Source organism: Heterocephalus glaber, unplaced genomic scaffold (assembly GCF_053883595.1).
Source record: "Heterocephalus glaber isolate CG9 unplaced genomic scaffold, H.glaber_assembly_v1.0 deba00001066, whole genome shotgun sequence".
Taxonomy (NCBI): domain Eukaryota; kingdom Metazoa; phylum Chordata; class Mammalia; order Rodentia; family Bathyergidae; genus Heterocephalus; species Heterocephalus glaber.
This window is the reverse complement of record NW_028258186.1, coordinates 945,436-971,638: the sequence shown is the minus strand read 5'-3', so window position 1 is coordinate 971,638 and position 26,203 is coordinate 945,436. Positions and strand designations below refer to the sequence as shown.

Here is a 26,203-nt window from a genome sequence, read left to right as displayed (position 1 = left end):
TGCCTCCACTCCGGGCAATCATGCAGTCTTTCTTCTTTTTTTGGTACCAGGGATCGAACTCGGGACCCTGCACTTTCGAGGCAGGCGACGGAACCACTGAGCTAAATCCCCGGCCCCTATCATGCAGTCTTTCTGTGCCTGGTTTATTTCCCTTGGCATAGTGTTCTCCAAGTTCATCCATGTGACCACAAAAGACAGGCTGAATAGTACTTCACACATGTATGCATGCACTGTGTGTGTGTGTGTGTGCGTGCATGTGCACGTGCACATGCACGTGAACACTCTCTTGTTCTCTTTACCCATTTGTTCGCTGATCGGCACACAGTCATGTCCACACCTTGGCTTTGTGAACAGCACCCTGGGCACATGAAGCATGGGCGGCTCTGATTCCAGCTTTCAGAGGATTCTCCACCCCACTTCCCAAAGGGCTCCTGTCTGCACCCTCATCTGCCCTTGCTCTTTCCAGTCTTTCTGAGGACAGCCACCCTAACAGGCAGGTGACAAGCAGATGGAGACCAAGCTGTGGCCATGTAGGGGGGCTGAGTCTAGAGGCCTGAGGAACAGCATAAGGACCTTGGGTAATATTCCTGTATCGTCTGAGGGAAATGTGCAAAGAGCACTACAGAAAAGTGATCCACGGCTCAGGTAGAACATGAGCCAAGCATGCATAATGCCTGGGCTCAGTCCTAACTGCACGCACACACACACACACACACACACATACACACACAAGAAGTTGCTGGGCGTGGTGGCACGTGCCTGTCACCCCAGCACTCTTGGAGGCTGAGACAGGAGGGTGTCTAGTTCAAGCTTTGCTTGGGCAATTTAGTGACTTAGGGAGACACTGTCTCACAATCCAAAACAACAGGCAGGGTTTGGGGAGTGATGGCTGAAAGGGTGTGAGAGGGAAGGCCAGGGTGGGTAGAGCTCTGGGTTGCAGACGGGCACCCAGCAGATGGGGGAGAGGAGCTTGGGCTGGAATGCATGGCACCCCCGGTACACACGGACCATCCAGGACAAGGTCTCACTCATGTTTGAGCATTTGTTTTGGGGTTTTGTGTGTTTGTTTTTGTTTTCTGAGATGAGGTCTTGCCATGGAGCCCAGGCTGGCCTCAAACTGGCAGCAATCCTCCTGTCTCTGCCTCACGAGTGCTAGGATGACAGCTGCTTTTTTTTGTTTTACTTAGCCTATGCTGCTGTGTGTCTTGCAAATGCTGCCCTGCCTCCATACAAGCAATGCTGGAGATGTCCCCAAAGGTGTGAGTGGCAGGCTGGGTCCCCCACGCAGCCATGGACTGACACAGGGCTGGTCCCAGCAAGACAAACTCTTGAGAGATGGCGGAGGCTGTGACCCTGGCAGGCTGACATTCTCAGGGATTTTGTCCCCATGCACCAGCAAGCTGCTCAACATAGCTGTAACTTTGTAGAAGTCAAGAAATGCAGCCCCTCCGACTTTGGGTTTTTTTGAGACAGTCTTGCTATGAAGTTTGGGCTGGGCTTGAACTCACTAAGAAGCCCAGGCTGGTCTCGGAACTTGCCACAATCCTCCTGCCTCAGCCTCCTGGAATGACAGGTGTGTGCCACCTTGCCCAGCTGTTTTGTACTTCATTTATTGTTTATTCCTAAATATTTGACTTTTTGATGTTATTAGAAATGGAATTGCTTTCGTAGTTTCATTTTTACGTCATTTATTATCGATATATAGAAATACAACTAATTTTTCTTTCACCCCTGTATCAACCCTCATGCCCTGCCATCCTGCCTTTCACATTTGATGGTTAAGGTATATTTTGATCATGTCCATTCCCCCATTACCTGCCTTCCCTTGTGTCTAAAAATCTTCCTTCTGGGCAGGGCCTGGTGGCACACACTCAGCCCTTGGGAGGCTGAAGCAGGAAGATCTCTAGGAGTCTGAGGCCAGCCTGGGCTACACAGTGAGCTCAAGGCCAGCCTGAACTTTATAGCAAGACCCTGTCTCAAATTTTTTTTTAAATACTGGTCTCCCTTCTTAGATTCCACATTAGGGACGTGATACTTCTTTCAGTCTGCCTTCCTTCTCTCAACATGATGATCTCCAAACCTACTCATCTTCCTGCAGGCGACATTGCATTCTTCACAGCTCAATAATACTCCATTAACTTTCAATTTGTATTTCTGGATGGCACATACTACATACTCATTTTCATGTATTTCTCTGGCATACTACAGCTTTGCTGAGTTCATTTATTTCTTCTGAGAGTTTTATTTGGAAATTCCTCGGGATTGTCTGGAAACAAGGACCTGTCATCTGCAAATGCAGTTTTACGTCTTCACTCCCAGCCTGGGTTTCCTTGCCCAGTGACCCTGGATTCTGAACTTGGGGGAAGCTTGCACCCAGCTCATCAAGCAGCAGCCCATTGGTGGCCTGCACAGCACTTGTTTCTGCCGCTGCCCTTGTTGCTGGGTGCTGGGCCCTGGCTTAAGGCTCATGCAGGCCCTTGCCACCTCCACGAGTTGTCCCTTTAAATGCTAGCAGCTCAGGTGCAGGACAGAGCTCGGTGTTTCCAACCCCCTGATTATAATCAACCACACCATGCAGCAGAGGCTCCCAGCCTCAGATTGCAAACTGCCTCTGATTACTTTAGGGAAGACTGATTAAGGAAGTTTATTACAGAAACCGAAGGCATCTGGCCTGGGAATTCAGCTCAGTGGGGCCAAGCCCGCCTGGCAAGTGCTAAGTCCTGAGTTCGATCCCCAGGACTAAAAAAAAAAGAAAACTGAAGGCATCCAACCTCCCCAAAACAGTAAGGGCTGGGCGTAGTGGCCACACTCAGGAGGGAGGCTGAGGCAAGATAATGCCCGTGAGGTACAGGTCAGCCTGGGCTACACAGGGAGACCCTGTCTCAAAATAAGTTCCCCTTTAGTCGGACATGAGTAATCCCAACACTTGGGAGTCACCCCTTTCGGTTTTCCCCTCCCGTGGTGGTACGGTGAGTTACAGAAGAGAGGCACAGGCCGGGCGTCTCTTGCCCACTTGCCAAGGTTGGCATTTTTCCACAGCGTGGCCTGTTCGTCCCTTGTCACACAGCAGCAGGTGTAGTCCAGGATGCAGTGACAAGGACAGGGCTGGGACACACGGGATAATCCTTGAACAAGTGCCTCTAGGCTGAGCTCAGAGCCACAGGCTTATGTGAGTGACGAACTAGAGAAAGCTCAAGACAGGCAGTTCCGGCATGGGCCATGATTGTGGGGACAGACTGGGCTGTGACTGGGACTGTGACCATGACTCCTGCCCACCCAGGACCTGACAGGGCAAAGGATGCTCCAAAGCTCTCAAAGTTAAACACCATAGCCACACACAAAACTAGAATTAAAGTTCACAATAAAGAAGAGTCAGCAGGGCCACAGACAGGGGGTGATTTTAGCCAGACTCTTGTGGGTCAGAAATTTGCACTGTTATCATAGAGATTTTGAAAAATGTAATACTGTTTATTTAACTTGGAAAACATTTCAGCATTCTAAACATACAAAAAAATAACACAACGTTGCAAATCCTGTTTAAGTACAGAAGCTTTTTGAACCTTCATTGGCTCTCTGCGGAAAATGAAGAGTTCTACAGTCTGGAAACAGTTTCCATCTACTGCACTTAACTAAAAAAACAAAACAGTGAGGAATCCAAACACTTCTCATGCCAGCTGACCCTCTCGGCCCCCAGCTAAGATGGGCAGCAGGATGCTGGGTCACTATATACAGAAGCTGACTGGACGCCCGCCACAGCCGCGGCGACAGCTCTACGGTCCCCTCCAGGTGGCATTTGTCCCACAGCCTCAGCGCCAAGCAGGGGGCACCGAGGGTTTGCCTGGATTGCTTTGATCTTTTTACAAACTCTAGATATGTACAGTTGGTAGCTAAGGGTTTCTGACCAATAACCACATAGTTAACACCACCTTACAAATTAAAAAACAAACGAACGGCAGAGACATCTTCAAACGCCTTTACACACCAACAGCAAAGTGCACAGAGCGAGGAGGAGAACACGGAGTGCCTTTTCAGTTTAAAAATGTCTGGAAATATGTACAGCTTTGATACAGTTTCACAGCGCTCCAGACCCCCAAGCCACACAGGGCAACTACCGCCAACTTCCAGAGCATTTGAGACTACACGATCGAACTCGGGCTGGCATTTAACCTAAGAGACGTTCAGTCGCGGCGCTCCCTACACTAAGGGATTCACAAGGAGACAGAGAAACAGTTTTTTATTCATCCTCCTCCTCCTCCTCCTCCTCCTCCTCCTCCTCTTCTTCTTCCTCCTCTTCTTCATCTTCCTCTTCTACCTTTTTCCGGGGAACTTTAGCAGGGCCCTTAGCACCATCAAACTTTCCTTTGGACTTATAGTCGGCCACGTCCTGGAAGGAACGGGGACATTAATTTTCAAGCATCCTTGAAGTCATGTTAACAACCTTGTTGAAACTTTGTTTTTTTTACACACACACATGCTGGGCAAGCACCCTACCACTGAGCTGTACCCTCAGCCCTACTGTTTTTTTCCTGAGTGAAGCTAGAGGGCCGGGGATATAGCTCAGTGGTTCCGGCACCTGCCTTGCAAGGGAAAGGTCCAGAGTTCGATCCCCGGTACCAAAACAAGGAAAGAAATGAGTGAAGCTAGAAAGCAGGCATGGTGGCACAGGCCTATAATCCCAGCACTCTGGGAAACTGAGGCAGGAGGAGCCCAAATTCGAGCCCAGGCCCAGCAACTCGGTGAGACCCTAGTGTGAAAGCCCTGGGCTCCATCCCTAGCACCGCAAAAAAAGGCAAAATTGTAAGCCTGCCTAAAGTTGGACCCCAGCCAGAACACACAGGTGATCTTCGGGGAAATGGCCCCTTTCGGGCCGGAGGCAGACTCGGCCTCCGCCTTACCTTCTCATACTTCTCCTTCAGCTTCGCTGCCTTGGTGATGTAGGGCTGCTTTTCACTGTCACTTAAGTTATTCCACATCTCACCAAGCTTTTTGGCCACATCTCCAATGGAGATACCAGGGTTGGTGGATTTTATCTTGGGGCGGAATTCTGAACAAAACAGGAAAAATCCAGACCTGGGGGGGGGGGGGCAGAGGAGAGAAGAAGTATATAATTTAGATAAGGATCCAGAAAGAAATGTGAGCTTAGGTCACATTCCTGCATTCCTGAGCTCACATTTTTCTTTCTGCAAGTTCTTCCTAAAGGGGAGAAATACACACCACATGCATTGCTACAGAGTTGCAGCTTCTTAGGCTGCTTAAGGTGCTACAGGCACGAGTGGCGGGGTGTGGAGTAAAGAACACACCTAGGGAGCCCCAGCACCCAGAATCAGGGTGCTGCTTTCCTTCTGAGAGGAAGGCTGACAGGCCCCCACTGTGCACTTCTGTGCACGCACGCACACACAGCCAATGCACATGCCCACAGCTCACACACACTGACGCTGCATTTAAATGTTCAAGCACGAATATCTTGCAGAAGCATTTTGGGTAAAGTTATCTTTCAAGCAGCAGGAAAGTTCCCAGTCACTTACGGTGGTCTTTTGGGGGCATTAGGGTCCTTTTTCTTCTTGCCTCCTTTTGCAGGTCCATAATCTTTCATCTCTCGGTCATAGCGCACTTTATCCGCCTTGGCCATTTCGTCAAACTTCGATTTCTCCTTCCCAGACATCGTCTGCAAAGAGCAAGGCCCATTAAAATCCCTCCATACAAGAAGCATGCTGTTGGACTGGCCTGTGACCCAAGTGGCAGCTGTCGCCGTTACAAACATAGGGTGCAAATGGGACCAAGGCTCAGTGTAAAGCCCTACAGAGCCTTGCCACACACCCGAGACCCTAAAGACGGTCTCAGTGGTCTCAGTAGGGGAAAGGAACAGAGACTCGGAAGGACAAACGTGGAATGCAAAGGAAGCAAAAGAATACCTTCCACCTCTCCGAGCACTTCTTGGAAAATTCTGCAAAATTGACAGGGACCTCCGGGTTCTTCTTCTTGTGCTCTTCTCTGCAGGTCTGCACAAAGAAGGCGTAAGCAGACATCTTGCCCTTTGGTTTCTTGGGGTCCCCTTTACCCATCCTGACTGTGAAGGACACAAAGAAGAAACAATAAGGAATGGAATGAGGAATAGTGGAGAACTGAAAGGCAGGGCAAAATTCCAATCAAATTTTCCAGTAGGAAACCCCTGCCCCCAACACCTGACAGCTCTAGCAGAAAGCGAGGGAAGGAGACTGGCTTCACTGTCACTTGTCATTTAACTTGAGACCAGCATGAAGCGCTGGTTTGTGAGTTGCTTCTCCAGATGGCACGGACTACAGTGCTCTGTGCCCTGATCCCCAGCTCCTTGGGCTTCGATGGCTTGGAGCACAGCAGCCCAGAGTGGGCAGGGCATAGGGAGGACGCATATGTAGGGGTAGGTGACAGAAACCTGAAATCCGTGACTAAGCCTAGCTGGCTATCCCTTTAACTCCTGTGTTTGTTTGGAGAAGACAAAAACAAAAACGATTACTGCTGCTAACCCAAAAGCCCATAAATTGCTAACATTTGAGATCACTGTTTGTGGGTGCTTTTTGGTTCAGAGAATTGGTTTTTACTACAAGGCAATGTGGAAAGTGACCAGGCAGCCCTTGTACTGTTAGTTTCCATATGTCACTTTTTCGCTAGGTAAAGGGGGAGGGGACATCCAAAGGGCTTGTCTTGGCCCAGTGGACCACGGAATACAGGTCTAATCAAGAACACTTTCTCCAAAGTTTCCAAAGAAAAATGCTGCCGTGGCGAGTCATCATCCCCATCCTACCCCCAGCTTCCCGCCATCTTTTCCTTTTCCAGCACCCAAGGTCATCACGGAAAGCTCAAGCGCTCTCCCCGCAGCGATCGCCTCGGGCCCCACAGCGGCAGCCCTGTCGGGTGTGGAGCCCGGCGCTGGGGAGCCCAGGCCGGCAGCTGGCAATGCCACTTGGCCCCCGCGCCGGGTCCCCCAGACACCCGTAATTCACCTTCCATTTTGTTCCAAGTCTCCCAATGAAAGAAAGTGGCCCCAAAATCCGGTGCTGCCACCCCCGGGGGGCGCGCGGGACCGGGGGCGGTGGCAGCGCGCGGGGGGTGGGGACCGAGCCGGCGGTGGTGGCGGTCGCCGCGCCTCCCGATCCCCGCTCGCTAAAATGGCTGATCAGCGCGGCCGGCGAGGGCGGCGGTGAACAAAGCGGCCCGGGCTCCGCCACCGCCGCCGCCCGCTCGCGGGTCCCCGCCCCGCCCCGGCCCGCCCGGCCCGGGCCACTCGGGGGGCGCGGGGCTGCCGACCGGACCTCCCCGCCCCCGGGTCGGGCGCACGGCGCGGATAACAAAGGCCCCGCGCAGCCATGACGCGCGACCGCGCCGGAGTCCGCGGCGGCGCCCCCCGTCCTGTGTGCCACCCGCCCGGGGCCGGAGACACCGAGGCCACCGACGCCGCCGCCGCCGCCGGCGCCCGCCCGACCCGCCGAGCCGAGCCCGCACCGCGCCAGCCATGTTGGCGGCGACCGCGGCGGCGGCGATCGGGGGCCGGGCGGGCAGCGGGGACAGCGAGGACAGCGTGGCTGCGACCCCCGGGTCCCCGCGCCCTCGACGGCCATGTTCTGCGAGCACGCGGCACAGCCCGCGCCCCAGCAGCGAAGTTTGCTGGCTCCGCGGCCCCGGGCGCGCACCGGGCGCGCACCGGCCGCCGCCCCCCGCGGAGTCCCCCCAGCCGGGCGCCCGCTCCCCGCCAGCCGCCGCCCCCCGATCGCCTCGGTCGGGTCTCCGCCGCGGCCGCACGGCCGGCCAGGGGCGGGGAAGCCTTTGGCCCTTGGCTGCCGTCCCCAGGGGTAACCGGGGAGCGAGGCTCCGCGGAGCCAGCCGAGCCTGGGAACCGGGAGCGCGGGCAAGAGCCTCGGAAAAGTTGCAACACCTGGATCGCTTCCCCGTTTGAGGCCGGCCGGAGGGCGACGGGCGCGGGGCGGGTGGTGCGGGCCGGAAAGTTGCTCGGGCGCTGCGACGGGCGCTGCGGATCGTACCTGTATTGTTCGCGAGTCTGGGCAGCGCAGGGCACGACGCGCGGATCGAGCTCGCAGCCTCGCGCTAGCTGCCTCCACGAGAGCCGCCTGATTGGCCAGCGGGCTCCGCCGTTTAAAACAGCCTCCTCGCCCAGCCATTGGCTGCGGGCCTCATGCATATTAAGCAGGCGCGGACGCCCATTGGGCGCGGCCACTGGGATCTTTCATTCAAACGGAACGACCCGCCGGCGCCGGCCGCCCAGGCGACGGGAGAATGACAATGTCGTCGCCCGCACGGCGCGACGCCCTCCCCGAGCTGACCCCGATCTCGGAGGACTCTGAGTGTGGCCCCGAGACTCCCACAGGCCTCGGCCTCTGGCGCGGAAAGGCCAGGTCAGGCGGCCCGCGCTGAGCTCTGCTCCCGCCGCGCTGCGGCCCTGCGCCCCGGCCCCGGCCCTGGCCCCTGGCCCGTAGTCGGCGCCCCTACCCGGGTGCCTCCGGGGCCGATCGCGGGGCCCAGCGGGGAGCCCTGCTCGCCGGCGAGGAGGGTCGCGCCCCTGGTGGGCGGGTTGCAAAGGAAAAGAGGACTTGGCAGTACCAATGTGACAAGCTGCGGATGTGAGGGCAGGGACTGCGGGTGGCCACGCGCCTCTCTCCTCCCCACCACGAGCCCCGACGAGGGATGAGCGTACCCGGGTGAAAGAATGAATGAGGTCCGATAGTTCTCCAGCCATGGCTGGAGGAGCAACCCTGAGCGACGCGTGTCGCTGTGGGCGGGGGGGGGGCACTGTCACCCCGCTAACGGCGGTAGGAAAATTCGCGGGGATTTGGGGTCCTGGTTACCGGCAGGTGCTGGTGAAATTTAAGGAGAGGAAGGGATGTTAGGGGCTCAGGGTCCTGCACTGGAGCAGGGCGTCTTGCCTCAAACCCCAGCATCAGTTTTGTTGGTTTGAAAACTATCCAAGGGGCCTTGGCTCTTTGCGGTACCAGGAATTCCTGCGAAAGATGGAAGAAAAGGGAAGGGTGAGAAAAAAGAGTAGCGGCAAGGCTTGGTGGCTCACGTCTGTCATCCCAGCACTGGGAAGGCTGAGGCAGGAGAATCGCTACAAATTCCAGGCCAGCCTGGGCTGCATAGTGAGTTCAAGGCCAGCCAGAAATGACATAGGGAGACCCTGTCACAAGAAAGAAGAGGATTTTTAAAGGTTGAAATTTGGAGGAGATAGTGTGAAGGAAGAGGTGTCCTGAGTTTGTAAGGGTCCTCTCTTACAGCTACCCCCTTTCAAGAGGCCAAGCTGTGGGCAGCACGGCAGGCACGGCCCCAACTCCTGTCCGCCCACCATGAGGGACCCACCCAGGCACGGAGCCAGCTGTCCCTGTGTCCCCATTAGAAGCGGCCAGCATTTGCCTTCCTTCCACTTGCCCGCCTGTCACCTCTGAGCCCTGCACGGTCACCAGGCCTGCGCAGGCCGCAGTGTGGGCTAGAGTCTCCCAAGCCACCCCTGCCACAGCCCCGCCACGCTGTCCTCTCCGAGTGACATACTGAGGATCCGCAGGGGTGTCCTCCGGTACCAGGGAAGTGCTTGTAGCTCCATCTCAGCCCCAGGTAAAGTTCCTCCTCCGAGCCCGGGGGGCGGGGGAGCGGCCTGAAGCTTCCAGGGAGGCTGGGCTTCGTCATCAGAACTTCACACACAGGGATTATGACATCGTTGAGCTCCGAGGACCCGGTTGGTTGCCATGGTTCTCTGAAAGGCACAGGCACCCCACCCAGCTCCCTCAATGCCTCCGAGTGTCCGAAGTATCCCCGGAGCCTCTGCGTGGAGGTGCCTCACACCCTAGCTCTTTGGCCAGCTTCCTGGTACAGCTTGTGGCCCGGTGGGTTCAGATCTCCCCAAAACACAACTGCCTTAGCTCCACGTACATGGAAAGAAAGCCAGCCAAAAAGAAAATGTGAGAAGCTGGGGATGGTGCACACGCCTGTAATCTCAGCACTAGGGAAGCTGAGGCAGGAGGATCGCCAAGAGTTCAAGACTGGCCTAAACTACACAGTGAGTCCCTGTCTCAATAAAACCAAAACTAAAATAAAATTTTAAAAGTCTGGGCATGTGGCTTAGTGGTAGAGCACTTGCCTAGCGTGTGAGAGGCCTTAGGTTTAATTCCAGCACCACAGAAAGAAAAATGAAATCTATGGAAGTGTGGCCAGAGGGGCTGTTGGTGGGGGGGCACTGTCATCCCAGCACTCGCCAGGCTGAGGCAGGAGGATCACTGCAAGTTCGAGGCCAGCCTAGGTTACACAGTGTGTTGAAGGCCGGCCTGGGCTACATAGTGAGACCCTGCCTCAAATAAAATAAAATATTAAGAGAAGGTGGTTTGCAATCCCAGCATTGTGAGAGGCTGGGCAATCTAGCAGCTTGGACCCTGCCTCAAAATATAAGCTCAGCGGGAAAGCCCTGGCTTCAGGCCCCAGGGCCTGCGGGGGATGGTCCCGGAGCCTGGCCCGGGAAGCCCGAGCTTTCAGTTCCGGATAGGGGCGCCTTTGTGATTCTGCCGCACTGACTGCTCTTACTGACTGGGTGGCTTTGACTGAGCCTTCCCGCTCTTGCCCCTCCCTGCCCCCCCCCTTTCCTGGGAATCGCTCCCACTCCCTCCCCCAGGTGTCTAAACTTTCCAGAGCTATCACTTTTTTATTCATTTGTTTATCTGAGATGGGATCTCACTATTTACCTCACACCAGTCTTGGACTCACTATGTAGCCCCGCTTGGCCTGGAACTCTTGGTTGATCCTCCTGCCTCAGCCTCCCAAGAGTGCTCAGCTCCACCGTGACAGAAGGGTTCAGGTGGGAGCAGCCGGCACCCTCTGGAGGGTTTCCGCTCCAGACAGGCCTGAGAGGGGTGCACCCTCACCTGCCACACTTGGGGGCACAGGTCCCTTTCTGGGCCTCGCCTGGCTCCCAGGTGGCTCCTTCCCAGGCACTGCCCGGCCTGCTGGGTGTGGGGACAGACAGGGACACGCTGCCTGTCCCACTGTTATAGGGCCAGGAGAGTTGGAACTATAGAGATGCCGCACTCTGAGTTAAATGGAATCCTTTATTATCATAGCCAGCTGATCCAAAGTGGGCTCCCCCTGCAAAAACTCTGGCCAAGGGAAAAGCAGTTTGCAGGGTCCTCTTAAGGGCTCTTCTATTTGGGGAGGGCTCAGGGAGCAGGGAGAACAGGTGGAGTTTCACAGGGGCAGAACTTTGCTAAACTAGTGTGTGGGGAAAGTTTCTGCACAGTTTAGTTACAGCAAAGTATCACATAAGTCCTCCTTGGTCTTCTGTTTACCAGGTAGTAAAGAACATAGCTGCAGACTCACAGGATGCAGAGGTCTGTTTGGCATTAACTGAGGGGACTTCCAAGGCCAGAGGGAGGAAGAGGAAGGCGGCCACCACCCAGAATAGCTCAACTTTACACAAATGGAGTCAGGTACACAAATGGAGCCTGGTTGCCTATCACCCCACTGCCCTCCGGGGAGAGTGGGCCTGCCTTTTACTTTGTTTGTTTTGTTTTATTTGAGACAAGGTCTAGCTATGTAGTTCAGGCTGGCCTTGAACTCACCATGTAGCCCAAGCTGGCGTGGAACTCTTGGTGATCCTCCTACCTCAGCCTCCCCAGTGCTGGAATGACAGATGTGCACCTCCACGCCCAGGTCTGAAGCATTTTTGTTGTGGATTTTTTTTATTTTTGGTTTCCCTGACTTTTCGTGCCGTGCCTGGCTGGGTGGACACCCAGTCCTCCTCCACAGAGCCTCAGGGTGAGGCTGGGAGGGGGTAGGGGGAAGTGAAGGGTCCCTGAGCTCCTGGCCATCTCTGCTCTGCTTCTGGGCAACCCTGGCGACTAGCCCACCCCGTCCCCTGCGCTGTGACGCTGTGCTCTGCCTGTCTGAGGAGCTACCGGGCCAGTTTGTTACTCTTCTGCACCACAGGGATTCCTGCGGCAGAGGTGGGAGTGGGGGACTGGCGCTCTCTCCTACGTGGGTTCCAGTTGCCCTTTAAAAATGCTCTTGGCAGCAGGTGTGGTGGGGCACACCTGTCATCCCAGCACTGGGGAGGCTGAGGTAGGTGGATACCTGTGAGTTCTAGGCCAGCCTGGGTCCATAGTGAGTTCCAGGTCAGCGTGTCTGAAAAAGAAATAAAGCAAAATGAAGGTTCCTGGGCCTGGGAGTGCTGCTTCGGGTGCAAGGCCCTGGCTCCCATCCCCAGCACTGCCAAAGAGAACCACCCCTCACCAGTTCTTTCTGGGCCTGCTTCTTACTACGAGGGAGCAGGGCGTGGTTTCTGGGGTCCCTTACGGCAACAGCACCCTTAGGATTGCCGGGGTGGGGGTAGGGGTGGGTCCACAAAGGGACCCAAGGCTCCTCCTCCTCTTCTTCCCCCTCTTTCCCTTCCTCCTCCTTTTTTTTTGAGTCAAATTTCTATTTTATTGACAGGAGTTCAAAATGAATACAAAAAATGCCTCCTTTGCGTGTTGTATTTATTTTCCTTAAAAGGCTACTGATAGGTAGATTAAAAGCTAAGAGTGTAGTTCAGCTTTTATAGTGAACCTTTTAAAAAAAGGTTTAATAACATAAACCATCAACATCAGAGAACCCATGGTCCCACAATCATTTTAGCCCTACAGCTTATCAAAAGAATAAGATCCCACACTGATCTGCTAAGAGAGAGGCGTAAAACTGTTTTAAGCCATTACAAGCCATTTTTATAATCTGACAACTGGGCAATTAAGAAAGGAAAATCCCAAAATGTACCCCTCTCTATTATGTGGAATGTGACAGAATGTCAACTAATGACCAACATAGGTAAAAATAAAAGGCTTCATTTCATGTATGGAGCTGTCTCATCACCAAAAAATTATAAATGAGTAACAGAGCTTATCAAGAGATTAAAAATGAGCAGATGGTATTTAAACACAATTGTGATTTTCACCATACGTTAATGTTTACTAAAACTAAAGCTGAACAAAGAAAAGTTGCTCAATTATAGATTATTTTTTCATGTACCTTAACTTTTATTGGGACCATAAACTGATCAGATAATACACAGCCCACACTTCTGGACAGTTATAGTAACAAAGAATTTATTATCATTTGCAGATGAAATAAATGTACCATCCCATATGTGAAAGGCTTTAATAAGCCTTAAGCATTTTTCAGACGGTACCAAGGCACCACCAACTGCCTGTTTTATGCACCCATTTCTAGTAAAGAAACTAACACTTCCTTCAACATCAGTTCTGTACTGTTTTTGGTTTATTATACACTTCCAAAACAACAAAAGTTTGCCAATATGTGCAGACACCATGGTCTCCTCACAGTACAGCTTAATCATCATCTTCCTCTTCCTCTTCTTCTTCCTCAAAGCTGTCTTCAAAGCCCTCACTGTCTTCCTGATCTTCATCCCCCTCTATTGCTGTATCCCACTGCAGGTGATTTTCTGGCACAGGCTTAGCCTCATGAACTTCCAACTTTAGTGGTTTAATCTGATCCAAACCCATATACAAGTCTGATCTCAAAAACACTGTATACTGATAATTTCCAGGCTTGCCGGGTGCAGGAAATTTTAGTTCTACCTCTTCTGTTTCTTTTAGTGTACACACATGATATGGCATAGATATTGATGTCTGTTCCTTCCTATCTGCAATATAAAGCCACCACCACTCCTGTTTTTCCTCAGGAAAATAAAGACTATATACAGGATGTGTGATCTTTGATTTGGTTTTCAAGAGAGCTCGCTCCTTTCACTGTATACTTTGTTGTAATTCTTGCCATTCCGCTTCATCATCTTTGTTCTGGTTTTCATCTTGCTCTCTATCAGACTCTCTGTCACTACCATCATCTTTTTCACTCTGGGACTCTTTATTGGTTTCTTCTTCTTCTTCAGAATCACTGCCTTTGTCAGAAACTTCTTCTTCGTCCTCCTTTACTGCAGCTTCACTCCCAACTACTCCATTTGCCTGCTTCTGTTTCTGCTGCTTTGACTGTGGTAATGTCACAGGTGTAGTTTGTTTTTTTTTAAAGGCTTCTTTTTTTTTTTATTTACCAGTTTTCTTGGGTCCTTTACTTTTCTGTTGCCATCCTCCTTTTGTCTTGTTCTTGTTAGCATTACTTTGCCCATCTTCAGCAGGCTGTTCCTCTGCGGCACAGATGGATTGCTCCTTTTCAAATACTTCTGCCATTGTTTGTCTTGTCAATTTAACCAACACTGTAACTAGGGATCCTACTGTGATGTTATTGCTGTCTTCATCATCCAGTACTTGTGATTTTATATCCATGGTTACATGTGGAAAACTTCCAAGGACAGCCATAACCTCTTCATATTTTTCATCTTCAAGGAAGTGTAGTAGACTGTGACAATCTGGTTCTTTCAAACTCACCAAACTTGTATAGCTTTAATTTTGTACTTTTTGTGATTAGAAACTCTTCTAAGATTGTCCTCTTCAATGTGAGGGAGCTGTGGAAGGGGAGATTTAAACTGCTGAAGGCCTTGAACAGCCATCTGGGAAAGCTTCATGCAGTTTTCTAAGGATGCCAAAGTTGGAGCACAAAACTCCCTTTCTTCATGGCTCCGGGCCATTATTATTAGTTGGCAGATTACATTAACCATTTCTCGAAGTAGAGCAGGGCATTTTTTCAGCATAAATTGCTGATCTTCTTCAAGGGTCTCAGGAATCTTCATTCTAGCAAGATGATATAGTAAAAGAACTCTGGCCTTGAGGCTATATGGGCAGGTAAGTGGAGGCTCATTCTTCTTTAAATTAATGCTGCCAATTTATCTGATCAACTGTGGTATTAGAATATTATCTGTTGGCATCTTTATTATACTGAGGATCAAATTCAGAAGCTCCAGCCAAAACCATGATAAGACATTTCATGTCCATATTTTGGGTTTTATAAACAAAGCATGTATAAATTTGTGTTGTGCGTATTAAAATCTGGCCTCCACTATAGCGTATCGAGTGATACCACCAAGAACCCACAACAACTGGAAGGATAACCATAAATGCCAAACCATATACAAGTAAAACCAAAATTGAATTTTTCTGGTCAACTATCCATGCTGGCAGGGCAATTCTAAAACTTGTGGCTTGAGGCCCATCTGGATTTCCAAATTCTTCCCAATTTTTTCGGGACTCTTCATCTGTTAAAGCTGCATAAGCTTTTGCTATCCTCATGAACATAACATCATCGCCTCCTTTATCTGGATGATATTTAAGTGACAGCAAACGATACTGTTTCTTAATTTCTGCTATTGTTGCTCCAGGATCCAAATTTAATACTTCATAAGGATTGTATTCTTGATATTCTCGGTCTGTTTTGGAAACTTTGTATACAAGGAATAAGAACAACGCCCATCCTGCAAGCAGAACTATTTTTTTTACAGTGGCAATAATATTTGGCTGGGGTTTTAATAACCGCAAATGATAGCACATACATCTTCCATATACTTTTCTGATATTCTTCAATCGAATTTGCTCGGCATTCTGGTCTCGGGGCCAGAGGTAGTATGTGGCTGGGATCACGATGAGCCCCACGAAGGAGGTGAGGAAGCAGAAGGAGGTGTTCCCGCTGTCAGCTGTCATCGTACTGAAACTGCTGCCCCGCCACGGCTCCCCCTCCTCCTCCTCACTTTCCCCACTGGCCGCCGGGACCCCGCGCTGCTCCCGCGCTGCTCCCGCTCCCAGCGCCCCGGCCCGGCCCCGTGGGGGCTGCTCTCACTCCTTCCTCCTCCCTCTTTCAGGTGCATTGTTAAAATATTGAGACACAGACTCACCAAGTCACTGAGTTGCCCAGGCTGCGCTGGAACTTGAGATCCTCCTGCCTCGGCCTCCAAGAGTCCTAGGATGGCAAACACAGGCCACCATACCTTCCAGGCTCCCTTTTGCCCATAGCAGTCACTAGGATTCTCCCTTTTCCTTCACTGGGAGCTGGGACCCACTATGCCAAGCGCTGCCACCCTCCCCCGGATGTCCCAGCCTCGGCTGTCCCCGTCCCCGTCCCCTGCCTCTCCCTGTAGCGCCCTCTGCACAGCTGAAGTTCGGGGAAGGGAGGCGGGCCTGTGCAGGAAAGGGGCGCAGCTGCCCGGTCCCCACCTCAGGGACCCCTTGCCCCAAAGACAGAAGATGACCCCGCTGGGGGGCAGCTGAGAAAACTTGAGAGCGCACCAGTTCCAGGAGGGCTGCACCAGGTCAATCCATCCTGTCCTGTCCTTTATCCAGCAGGGTTCGATGGCACAGGCCTGTTATCCCAGCACTCAGGAGGCTGAGGCAGGAGGATCACTGCGAGTTCAAGGCCAGCCTGGGCTCCATAGCCAGACCCTGTCTCAAACCAAACCAAACAAACAAAATAATAATAATAATAATAATAATAATAATAAAGAACAGGTAAGGAGCTATAAGCATAGAGTACACATGGCCAAGCCAAATCAGAGCAGGAGGAGGTGACCCGGGTGACTACTGCCCTGCCTGCCCCCAGACACTCCAGCACTCAGTGGTGACGTTGGGCCTAGAGCCAACCTCTCTGGCCTTCAGGCTTTTTATTTTTGTATATTGATTTGTCTTAGTTTTTTAGAGAAAGGGTCTCGCTACACAGCTGGGTTCAAACTCTCAGCGATCCTCCTGCCTCAGCCTCCCAGCTACTGGGAAGACAGGTGTGCACCACCACGGCAGCTCAGTCCTGGGTCAACAAGCCGGGGGGGGGGGCACAGAGGACACTTCCACCTCAGGGACTGCCCAAGACTCGGGCGCCTGAAGAAGGGACAGCAGAGGTCACCCGGCCTGAGGCAGTGGCTGAAGTAGCCAGTGGCTGAATCCACCTGCTTCCCTCACCCCTGACCCTCTTACAGCCGCCAGCACCCTCAGGGAAAGTGACACAGACCACTTAGGTGGGTCAGGTCTGGAATCCCAGCACTGCAGAGGCGGGAGGATTGCCAGGCCTTCCAGCCAGCCTGGGCTACAGAGTGAGTTCAAGGGCAGCCTGACCTGCATAGCGAGAGCCTGTCTCAAAAAAGACTAAGTAAAGGAAACAGAGCGAACCAAGAAATGGAGGGAGTGGGAAGGGAAGAGAGAAGGGAACACAAAAAGAATGAAGATGTGTTCTGCACATGCGCCAACTCCCCATGAGTGTGATTATTATGTACTCCAAACCTGGGCTCAGAAAAGACAGAGGCCGGCCTTGAACTCAGCATGTAGCCCAGGCCGGTCTGGAAGCACAGCGATCCTCCCGCCTCAGAGTGCTGGGATGACAGGCGTGCACCACCAGGCCTGGCTGAAAATACAAATTTTTAAAAAGAAGGACTAAGGAGGTGCATGTGGCCTCCCCCCACCCCCTCCTGACCCCCAGGCCGCCCAACCCCAACTGTCCCTGCTGCGCCCTCTCCCCTGTTCCCTGAGCTCTTGATCACTGGTCGCCAGGAATGAGGCCTGGAGCGAAGCGGCACCAATCAGTCTAGGGCATAGTGGCGCATGCCTGTCATTCCAGAATTTGGGAGGCTGAGGCGGGAGAATCCCATGGTCAAGCCCAGTTTAGGCCACTTATCAATTTAGTGAGACCCTGTCTCAAAAGTAAAAAGGGCCAGGGATGCCACTCAGCCTGAAGGCCCTGGGTTCCATCCCCAGAGCTGCAAAAACAACAAAAGAAGAATTTCTGGAGCTAAAGGTGCTTAGTCTGTGCCCAGCCACAGAGAAAGCAGCCAATAAAGGGGTCCTTTGTCTAGGAGAGCAGGAGTATGGGTCACCTCGTCTTCTGTTTCCTCGAGGCCGGCTTTGGGGTGCTGGGGTTCTCATCTAGAGTTAGATCCTAGGTCGATTCTGTCCTGAGCAAGGTATTACATTTATTAAAGACAGAAAAAGAAACAGCCTCTGCTGGGCGAGCCTGGGCGAAGTAAAAGTAGGAAAACAGTAAGTACAGTGTACACAACTAGAGCAGGTTATCCGAAGAGGCATCGCAGCCAGGGCTGATGGCCACTGTCCTGCTATCTCCCACTCCTCAGGCTGACGTCAGGTCTGCGCAGCGCAATAGGAAACCACCTAGTTCTCCGCCGGAAGTTCACACGCAGGGCCCAGGGAGCTGTTCTGCGCATGTGCCCTGGGGCTTTATAATGAACAGGTCACTCACGCCTACTTTCTCAGCTGCTCTTAGCCACGCCCTAGCCCCCTGCCCCTTTGGGAGAAATGAACCCTCCTTGCAAAATATTTTTCCGGCAGCTTTTACAGGGCTCTGCGGTGAAGTCTCCCCACTGTCACAGGGTCTCACTAAGTTGCCCAGGCTGGATTAGAACTTGGGATCCTCCTGCCTTGGCCTTCTCGAGGAGCACCACACCTGGCTTCCAGTTTACTTTTGTAGAAATAAAAACAGCAGAGTTCAGGTGGGGGCTCAGGCCTACCCTCTTTTAGGATGGAGGGTTGAAGTTGTTTGGGTGCTCTATTTCTGAGTTGAAAGAAAAATAATGTTGTTTTTAGATTCTTGAAGACATGGGGATGTTAAAATGGGCATGGTGATACCTGCTTGTATTCCCAGCACTCTGGGAGGCTGAGGCAGGAGGATCATCATTTTGACTCTTGTGTCAAAATTCAAAAAAGAAAATTAAAAAGAGCTAGAGATGTAGCTCAGTGAGAAGACCTCCATTCATTCGCCAACATAAGAAAATAAAACATGGGGACCCAGGCTTGGTGGCGCATGCTTGTGATCTGGGCACTTGGGAGGCTGAGGCAGGAGGATCACTGAAAATGGAGGCCAGCCTGATCTACATAGCAAGACCCTCCCTGTCTTAAACAAAGAAAGAAACAAACAAGAAGGTCACAGGTGTGTAGAGAAGGCTACTGATGGGAATTCTGTGGGGAGAAGGGATCTCAGAAAGGGCCTGTGGTAGGCTACAAATGACCACCCCTCCAGATAAATATCCACATCCGGGTCTCCAGAGCCCCAAGCTCATTCGTGGGGAGCGTCTCTGGGTGGGGTCAGGGAACGTGGGCCTGAACAGCTGGGCAAGGGTAAGCCGTCCTTTCACCCGGCCTGTTCCAAACGCAGCCATTTCCCATCCCCCTGGTGGCAAAGTTCTGACAAAGCCGGGTGCTGGCGCCATGCTGCTGGGACCTTCAAGGCCCCGAAATTGTGACCCAAAGAAGTGGTTTGCTTGTTAAAGCACCAAGCCTCCCGTATTTTGTTTTTGCAACATAAATGACCAAGACATTATCCTGGCTCATCTGGGTGACCTTATAATCCTCAGGAGAAGGAGGCAGAGGGGAAGGGCGTTGTGGAGCAGAGATTTGAAGAGGCCCTGGCATTGTGGGAGGCTGAGACAGGAGGGTTGCAAGTTTGAGCCTAGCTTAGGCAAGTTAGCCAAAACTTGTCTTAAAATAAAAAAAAAAAATAAGGAAGGGGCTGGGGATGTAGCTCAGGGCAAAGGCCCTGGGTTCAAAACCCAACATCAAGAAAATTAAGAAAAAAAAAAAAGAAAAAATAAATTGGTGCTACTGAGGGTTGAGCCCAGGGCCTTTGCACTGAGGAGCTACATCCCCAGCCCATTGTTTACTTTATAGTTTGAGACAGGGTCTCACTAAGTTGTCCAAGGTGGGCTCAAACTCGGGATCTTCCTGTCTCAGCCTCCCGGAGTGCTGGGATGACAGGTGTTTGTCCCAGTGCCCAGCTTGACACTGACCTTAAAGACAGGGGTAGAGGCAGCCACAGGAAGCCAGAAGAAAGGATGAAAGAATTCTCTTAGCACCTGGGTTTTCCCTTGTGAAATGGATTCCAGACTTCCAGCCCCCACCTGCAGCTCTGTCCCATGGTCACCCAGCAAATGCACACAGGGTGCTTGGGGATCATCCAGGCCAAAGGCTTCTCTACATTTTGGGTTTTTTTGTTGTTGTTGTTTTTTTTTGAGACAGGATCTTGCTATATATTTTTGTTTTTGTTTTTGTTTTGGTACCGGGGATCAAACTTGGGTCCTTGCGCTTGGTGCAGCAGGCGGGGAAACCACTGAGCTAAATCCCCGGCCCTCTTGCTATATATTTTAGGTTGGCCTTGAACTCACCATGTAGCCCAGGCTGGCCCCAAATGCATGGTGATCCTCCTGCGTCACTGCTGAGATCATAGGTGTGCACCACCACATCTGACTTATTTAATTAATTTATTTATTTTTCAAGACAAGGTCTTGCTATGTAGCCCAAGTTGGCCTTGATGTCACAATCCTCCTGCCTCAGCCAAATTTTGGGATGACAGGCGTGCTCCACCAAGTCCAGCATCTACAGCTTTTGCAGCAAGAGCGGTTACCTTTCCAATGAAAAGTTGCCTACTGCCAGGTGTGGTGGTGCATGCGTGTAATTCTAGCACTTGAAGGCCGAGGCAGGAGGATCACTGCAAGTTTGAGGAGAGGCGGGGCTACACATAGTGAGACCCTGTCTCCAAAAGAGAGAGGGGGAGGAGGATTTGGATCCAGCCAGGAGTGGTGGCGCACAACTGTCATTCTAGCACCCAGGAAGCTGAGGCAGAAGAATTACTGCCTGTTCCAGGTTAGTTTGAGCTGCAGAGGGAGTTGAATGCCAACCTGAACTACAAAGTGAGACCTTGTATCAAGATATCACCAGAAACATGACTTGCCTTTCCCTTTGGCCTTGATACAAACAGACCGAACATTAAAAATTGGGTTCTTAAGCAGGGTGAGGTGGTGCACACCTGTCATCTCAGCACTCAGGGGGCTGAGGCAGGAGGATTGCTGTGAGTTCAAGGCCAACCTGGGCTTCATAGCTAGACCCTGTCTCAAAAAACCAAACCAAAACAAAATCAACAAAAATCCCAGAATGGTGAGGGAATGCCTCCAAATCAGTGATAACTTGTGGCACAGCTGCAGCCACAGGGGCGCGGTGCCCTGAGGGGAATCTGAGGGGCATGCCCAGGGCTGTCGGTGGGCCTGGGTGGGCACGGACCCCTGGTTCAGCTGCTGCCCAGTGCGTGTCTGTGTAGTGGGCCCACAGCCAGAGCCGCACACAATGGTCCTTTGTCCTCCTAGGAGCACCACTTGTGGTGAGATAGCTGTCGGTGACCAGCGTGCCATGCCTGTATTCTAGCTCAGTGTTTGGCTCCTTGCTTTCGTTTTTTTTGGGGGGGAGGGGATGAAGGTTGAGAGAGGGTCTCATTACGTAGCCCAGGCTGGCCTCGAACTTCTGGGGATCCCCCTGCCTCAGCCTCCCCAGTGCTGGGATGACAGGCGTGCAAAAGGGGATGAGGCCTCTCCCCCACAATGAGGCCAGGCCCGACTCCTCCTCCCGGGTCTGCCTTGGGCGGCTCCAGGAGAAAGGGGACTGGGTGGAGGGCGTGGCCGGAAGTGGCCCATCTGCACCCCTCCCAGGATGCGCCTCTTACTTTTTTATTTTGGGGGTTTTTTGACACAGGGTCTTGCTATGTAATTCAGACCTGCCTTGAACTCACTATGATGTAGCCCAGGCTGGCCTGGAACTCGCAGCGATCCTCTTGCCTCCGCCTCCTAAGTGCTGGGGTGACAGGCATGCGCCACCATGCCCAGCTTGAATAATGAATTTGGATGGATGAAGGCAGGAACAGAAGGAGGTGTCCCGGGCTCCAGGACTACAGGTGCAGGAGACTGAGCATAGCGGCAGGCGGTAGAAGCTGCCAGGGTGGGGTGACTCTTCACCAAGTCCTTCGGAGGCTCCTTGGCAGGAGCAGTGCCCACCCTGAGCCCAGTGAGCTTAGTGCAGGGGGTGCCCGGGTTCCGAGCACTGGAATCTCTTAAATGCCTGGTTTGATGGCGCACACCTGTCATCCCAGCACTCAGCAGGCAGAGGCAGGAGGATCGCCTTGAGTACCAGGGCTCCATAGTGAGTTCAAGGCCAGCCTGGACTACGCAGTGAGATCCTCTCTCAAAGAAGCCAAAAGAGAAAAATGAGATAGCTCAGCTTCAAGGCCAGCTCTGTCCACCTGGAGCTCCCTTCCCCTCTGCCTCCTCTGGGTGCCCCAGGCTGCATCCCACTACTTCCTTCTTCCTTTTTCTTTTGGCTTTTGGAGACAGGGTCTTCCTATGAGGTTCGGGCCTTGAAGTCACCATGGGCCCAGGCTGGTCATTTTGCCAGATCTGGTGACTAAGGTGGTGAGGGTACCTGAAGCAGCGCTCGAGGTAGTTTTGGTCACACTTCCTAAAGACCCTCAGGAAAGAGGACTCCAGAGCTGCTGCAGAAAGGGGACAGACCGAGGCACGAGTGTGTTCAAAGCCAGGAGGAGGGTTTGGAGGAGGGAATCTTGTTAATGTGGCTTTGACTGTAATCGATTATTTACATTTCCTGTGCTTTCTGCCCTGGAGGCCAGGTGGGGACTGGGGCATCACCTGTGTCCCTCTCAACGACAGCCCAGTTGGCATGACAGGAATTACTCCAGTGGCCTGAAGCTTCAGGGCTCTGTGCCCCTGCCCCTGCCCCTGCAGTCCTCCTTGCGGTCCGAGGTCCCCCTGAGTCTCACACCTGCCCACCAATGAGTTCACTGCCACAAGTCCAAAAAGTGTGGGACGGTACAGCTTCCAAAGTCGGCAACACAATAATCCCAGGCTGCTTACATTGGACAAAGCTCGCATTCAGCTTGTGCATGCCGGTTATTCCTGCACTCCCGAGGCTGAGGCAGGAGGATCTCCTCAAGTTGGAGGCCAGCCTGCTCTACATAGCAAGACCCGGCCTCAAAAAGAAAGAAAACGAAAGGAAAGGAAAGAAGGGGCTTTGGCATCACTGACTGCAGGGCACTGTGGGTGTCCTCTTTAAGAAGACTGCTGTCCCCTCCCCCTCGAATACTCACTCAATCATAAGAGTCTCTTTTTGTTTGGTTGGTTTTTTGTTCAGGCCAAACCTGAACTCACTATGTAGCCCAGGCTGGCCTCGAACGCATGGTGATTCTCCTGCCTCAGCCTCCCGAGTGCTGAGCTGACAGGGGTGTGCCACCACGCCAGGCCTAATCCAATAAACTATTTTTTGTCAGTCTGTGTTCGCAATACATAAGTACCACATCCCTAGAGGGGAGCTTTTCTCATCCCCATCCCCTCCTTCCCCCTCCGCTCCATTTAAACAACATATCCAGTAAGAGAAACATTGGGAAAAGCAACTGTGGTTGTAAACTCTCTACATTTCCCAACATGAGCTGTACGCATGCCTGCAATGAATGATGGGCACACTGCGCCTCAATAAATCTGAGAAGACCAGAGGCGCCGGAACATCTATCTCTTCGGAAGCCCAGAGGGGAACCTGTACTTATCCAGCGAACTGCGGGATGTCGAGTCTGCGTTGCATGTTCATCTCCAGCTGCGGTGTTTCCTCAAGGGAGCACATGCCTGGCACACGCACACGCACACGCACACGCATGCTCCGGGGGCAGACACCATTGTGTCTGTCTACAGCTTGTCCCTCCCCTTAAAGAGCTCACAGTAGGGACAGCAATAAGGTGCCAGCATACACCGGGCATGGTGGCACACGCCTGTCATCTCAGCACTCAGGAGGCTGAGGCAGGAGGATCTCTGTGAGTTGAGGCCAGCCTGAACAATATAGTTCAAAACAACAACAATAAGTTGCTGGCAGAAATACGTGGTGTGTCAAGGATTCCTGGGAGAGGCAGGGACCCCCGATGGGGACAAGACCCACCCGCGGCTGCCCCTGACCCCACCTGAGCCCTGTCAATCAATCCATCACCCTCTGTCCCTGCCTCTGCAGAGCCTTTTCCCTGGAAGTAACTTTCTGCACAGGAGCCTGGGAGTTGCTGGATCACCTGCCTTCTGCACTCACAGCGACGTGTTCAGCCCACTGAGGTGGCACCCGGCATCAGCATGGACAGATCCAGGCGTGGCGCCCATGCAGGCTGCTGCAGAAGGCCCCGTGCCACCGAGCCTTGGTCGGGGTGCTCAGGAGCCGGGAAGAGGAAGGACAGCTAAGCGTTTGGTGCCCCTTTTATGAAAAGCAGCTTTAGCCAGGCATGGTGGCACACGCCTGTCATCCCAGCACTCGGGAGGCTGAGGGAGGAGGATCATCTCGAGTTCAAGGCCAGCCTGGGCTACATAGACCCTGTCTCAAAAAACCAACCAACATTTTTTTTTTTGGTACCGGGGATTGAACTCAGGTCCTTGTGCTTGCGCAGCAGGCAGCGAAACCACTGAGCTAAATCCCCGGCCCAAATCAGAATTTGTTTATTTGTTTGTTTTTTTGGTACCGGGCATCAAACTTGGGACCTTGTGCTTTCAAGGCAGGCGCCGGAACCACTGAGCTAAATCCCCGGCCCCTACCAACATTTTTTTAAAAAGACCAGCTTTGGGCAACAGAGCAAGACCTTACCTCAAGAAAGGGCATGGTTTTGGCGTAAGTATAGAGGTATAGATACACGGGATAAAAATGACAATTTAGAAAGAAACTCTCAGGTTTATGGTTAATTCCTTTGCTACAAATGTGGCAGGAAAAGTCAGTGAGGAAGGAATAGGCTTTTTGACAAATGGTGCCAGGAAAGCTGAATATTCATGTGCAAAAGGGTGATGTGTTTTTTTCCCCCATTAACTTTATGGGTACATTTAGGTATACAATACAGTTACATTCATCATTGGGATCTTGTACCATTACATGAGCCTCTTGGTTCTTATTTTTTCCCCTTCCCTTGCCCTCCCTTCACCCCCTCCACCCTTCCCTATTTGCAAAGACCTTGTTTCCATTTTTTTCTTCTTCTCATATTTTTTCCTTTCCCTTTTTTCCCCTTCCCTACCCCTCCCAATTCCCCTGCTCTTTTAGACCTTTTCTTCCTGTTACACAATATCAGTTATACATTTTTTAAATTACAATATTAAGATCTAGGAGACATTACCACAGATTTTACAGAATTTAAAAGGATATAGAAAGCATATTACAAAAGGGTGAGTTTGAGGGCTGGGGATTTAGCTCAGTGGCACTGCACCTGCCTTGTAAGTGCAAGGCCATGAGTTCGATCACCCATTCCAAAAAAAAAAAAAAGGTGAGTTTGATCCCCTGCTGCTGTACAACACACACAAAGATTAACCCAGACTGCGTGAGAAATCTAAATGTAAGCCAGGCTTGATGGACACAAGAGTAGTCCCTACTACTAAGGAGCCTGAGGCAGGAGGATCTCCATGAGTTTGAGGCCAGCCTGGAGTACATAGTGAGACCTTGTCTCAAAACAAAACAAAAAGCCAAGCCTGAGGCCAGCCTGGGCAACTTTTCGAGAGCCTGTCTCAAAATAAGTAAAAAGAGCCTGGGATGTAGCTCAGTGGCAAAGTGCTCACTTGGTATACGCAAAGCCCCAAGTTCAATCCCCGGCACTCCAGAACAAAGCGAAACCAAACCCTTAGAAGCAGATATCCATTCACTTGGCCTTGGGTTTGACATTGGTTTCTTAGCTAGGGACTGTGATAGTTCTTTTTGTTTGGCTGGTTTTTTGAGACATGGTCACACTGTGTAATTCAGGCTCACTTTGAACTTTAGAAGCGATCTTCCTGCCTCAGCCTCCCATCTGCTGCAATGATTGGTGTGTGCCACTACACCCAGCTATTGATGATTAGTTTTATGCCTCAATTTGACTTCAGAAAAGGATGCGGAGACAGCTGGGAACGTGTTGGGAGAGACTGGAGGATGGATCCCCATGGGAACTAATGAGCTGAGTAGTAAAAACCCACCCTGCACAATCCACAAGAGCCCCAAGGGGGCAGAAACGGAGGCAGGGTGATGTTCTTTCTGTGCCTCTAACACCTGGGCTCCTGGCTCTCGGGGACTTGGCTGGTTCTCCTCTGTCTCCATACGCATGCCAGCCCCTGCCCGTGGCTTACGTGGGTAGATAGACTCATGCGGAGAGAGACGCATGTGTACAAGGCTGAGATACGCACTGATGCCTGTAGGCATACACGCGCACAGGTGCACACACGCATGGGGACAATTGTGGCACCTAGTGGAGGAGGCTCCCGCAGGTCTGAGAGCATCCCACCAAGCAGGAGCGAGGCCAGGGACCCTGGGGACAGGCAGGGCCTGGGCCACTGCGGTGGCCCTGCTGAAGGAGGTCTCCCCGCCCCATCCCCGCCGACCTGACAGCCTCTAAACCGCCAACCTGTTTTGGGGGGTTGGTTTCGCTTTGGGGATTTTGTTTTACTTTTGTTTGATTTTTATTTTGTTTTGAGAAAGGGTCTCGCTGTGTAGCCCGG

The 26,203-nt window shown here is 52.2% G+C and overlaps 1 protein-coding gene and 1 pseudogene across 2 annotated transcripts; both read right to left on the bottom strand.

Moving 5' to 3' along the window:
• Nucleotides 1-3,445: 3,445 nt before the first annotated feature.
• Nucleotides 3,446-8,104, bottom strand: Hmgb3 (high mobility group box 3). 2 transcript variants are annotated; one of them, XM_004874130.3, is made up of 5 exons: nt 8,016-8,104; nt 5,913-6,067; nt 5,526-5,665; nt 4,896-5,070; nt 3,446-4,384 (listed from the first exon to the last, which is right to left on the bottom strand). In XM_004874130.3, exons 2-5 carry the CDS (start codon nt 6,060-6,062, stop codon nt 4,235-4,237), a joined length of 615 nt encoding a protein of 204 aa, XP_004874187.1. In that variant the 5' UTR covers nt 6,063-6,067; nt 8,016-8,104; the 3' UTR covers nt 3,446-4,234. The 2 variants fall into 2 exon arrangements, with proteins under 2 accessions (XP_004874187.1, XP_004874186.1); XM_004874129.4 differs by having other exon boundaries at nt 7,910-8,083.
• A 5,212-nt stretch (nt 8,105-13,316) lies between these two features.
• Nucleotides 13,317-14,832, bottom strand: LOC101706512 (translocation protein SEC63 homolog pseudogene; annotated as a pseudogene).
• Nucleotides 14,833-26,203: the final 11,371 nt, after the last annotated feature.

What these genes read in the sequence shown, in the direction of transcription:
- Hmgb3 (XM_004874130.3), bottom strand. Translation starts at nt 6,062, where the DNA reads ATGGGTAAAGGGGACCCCAAGAAACCAAAGGGCAAGATGTCTGCTTAC. An exon ending in AATGCCCCCAAAAGACCACC is followed by an intron (nt 5,071 to 5,525) that starts GTAAGTGACTGG and finishes CCCCCCCCCCAG; the next exon opens with GTCTGGATTTTTCCTGTTTT. An exon ending in TGAAGGAGAAGTATGAGAAG is followed by an intron (nt 4,385 to 4,895) that starts GTAAGGCGGAGG and finishes CGTTCCTTCCAG; the next exon opens with GACGTGGCCGACTATAAGTC.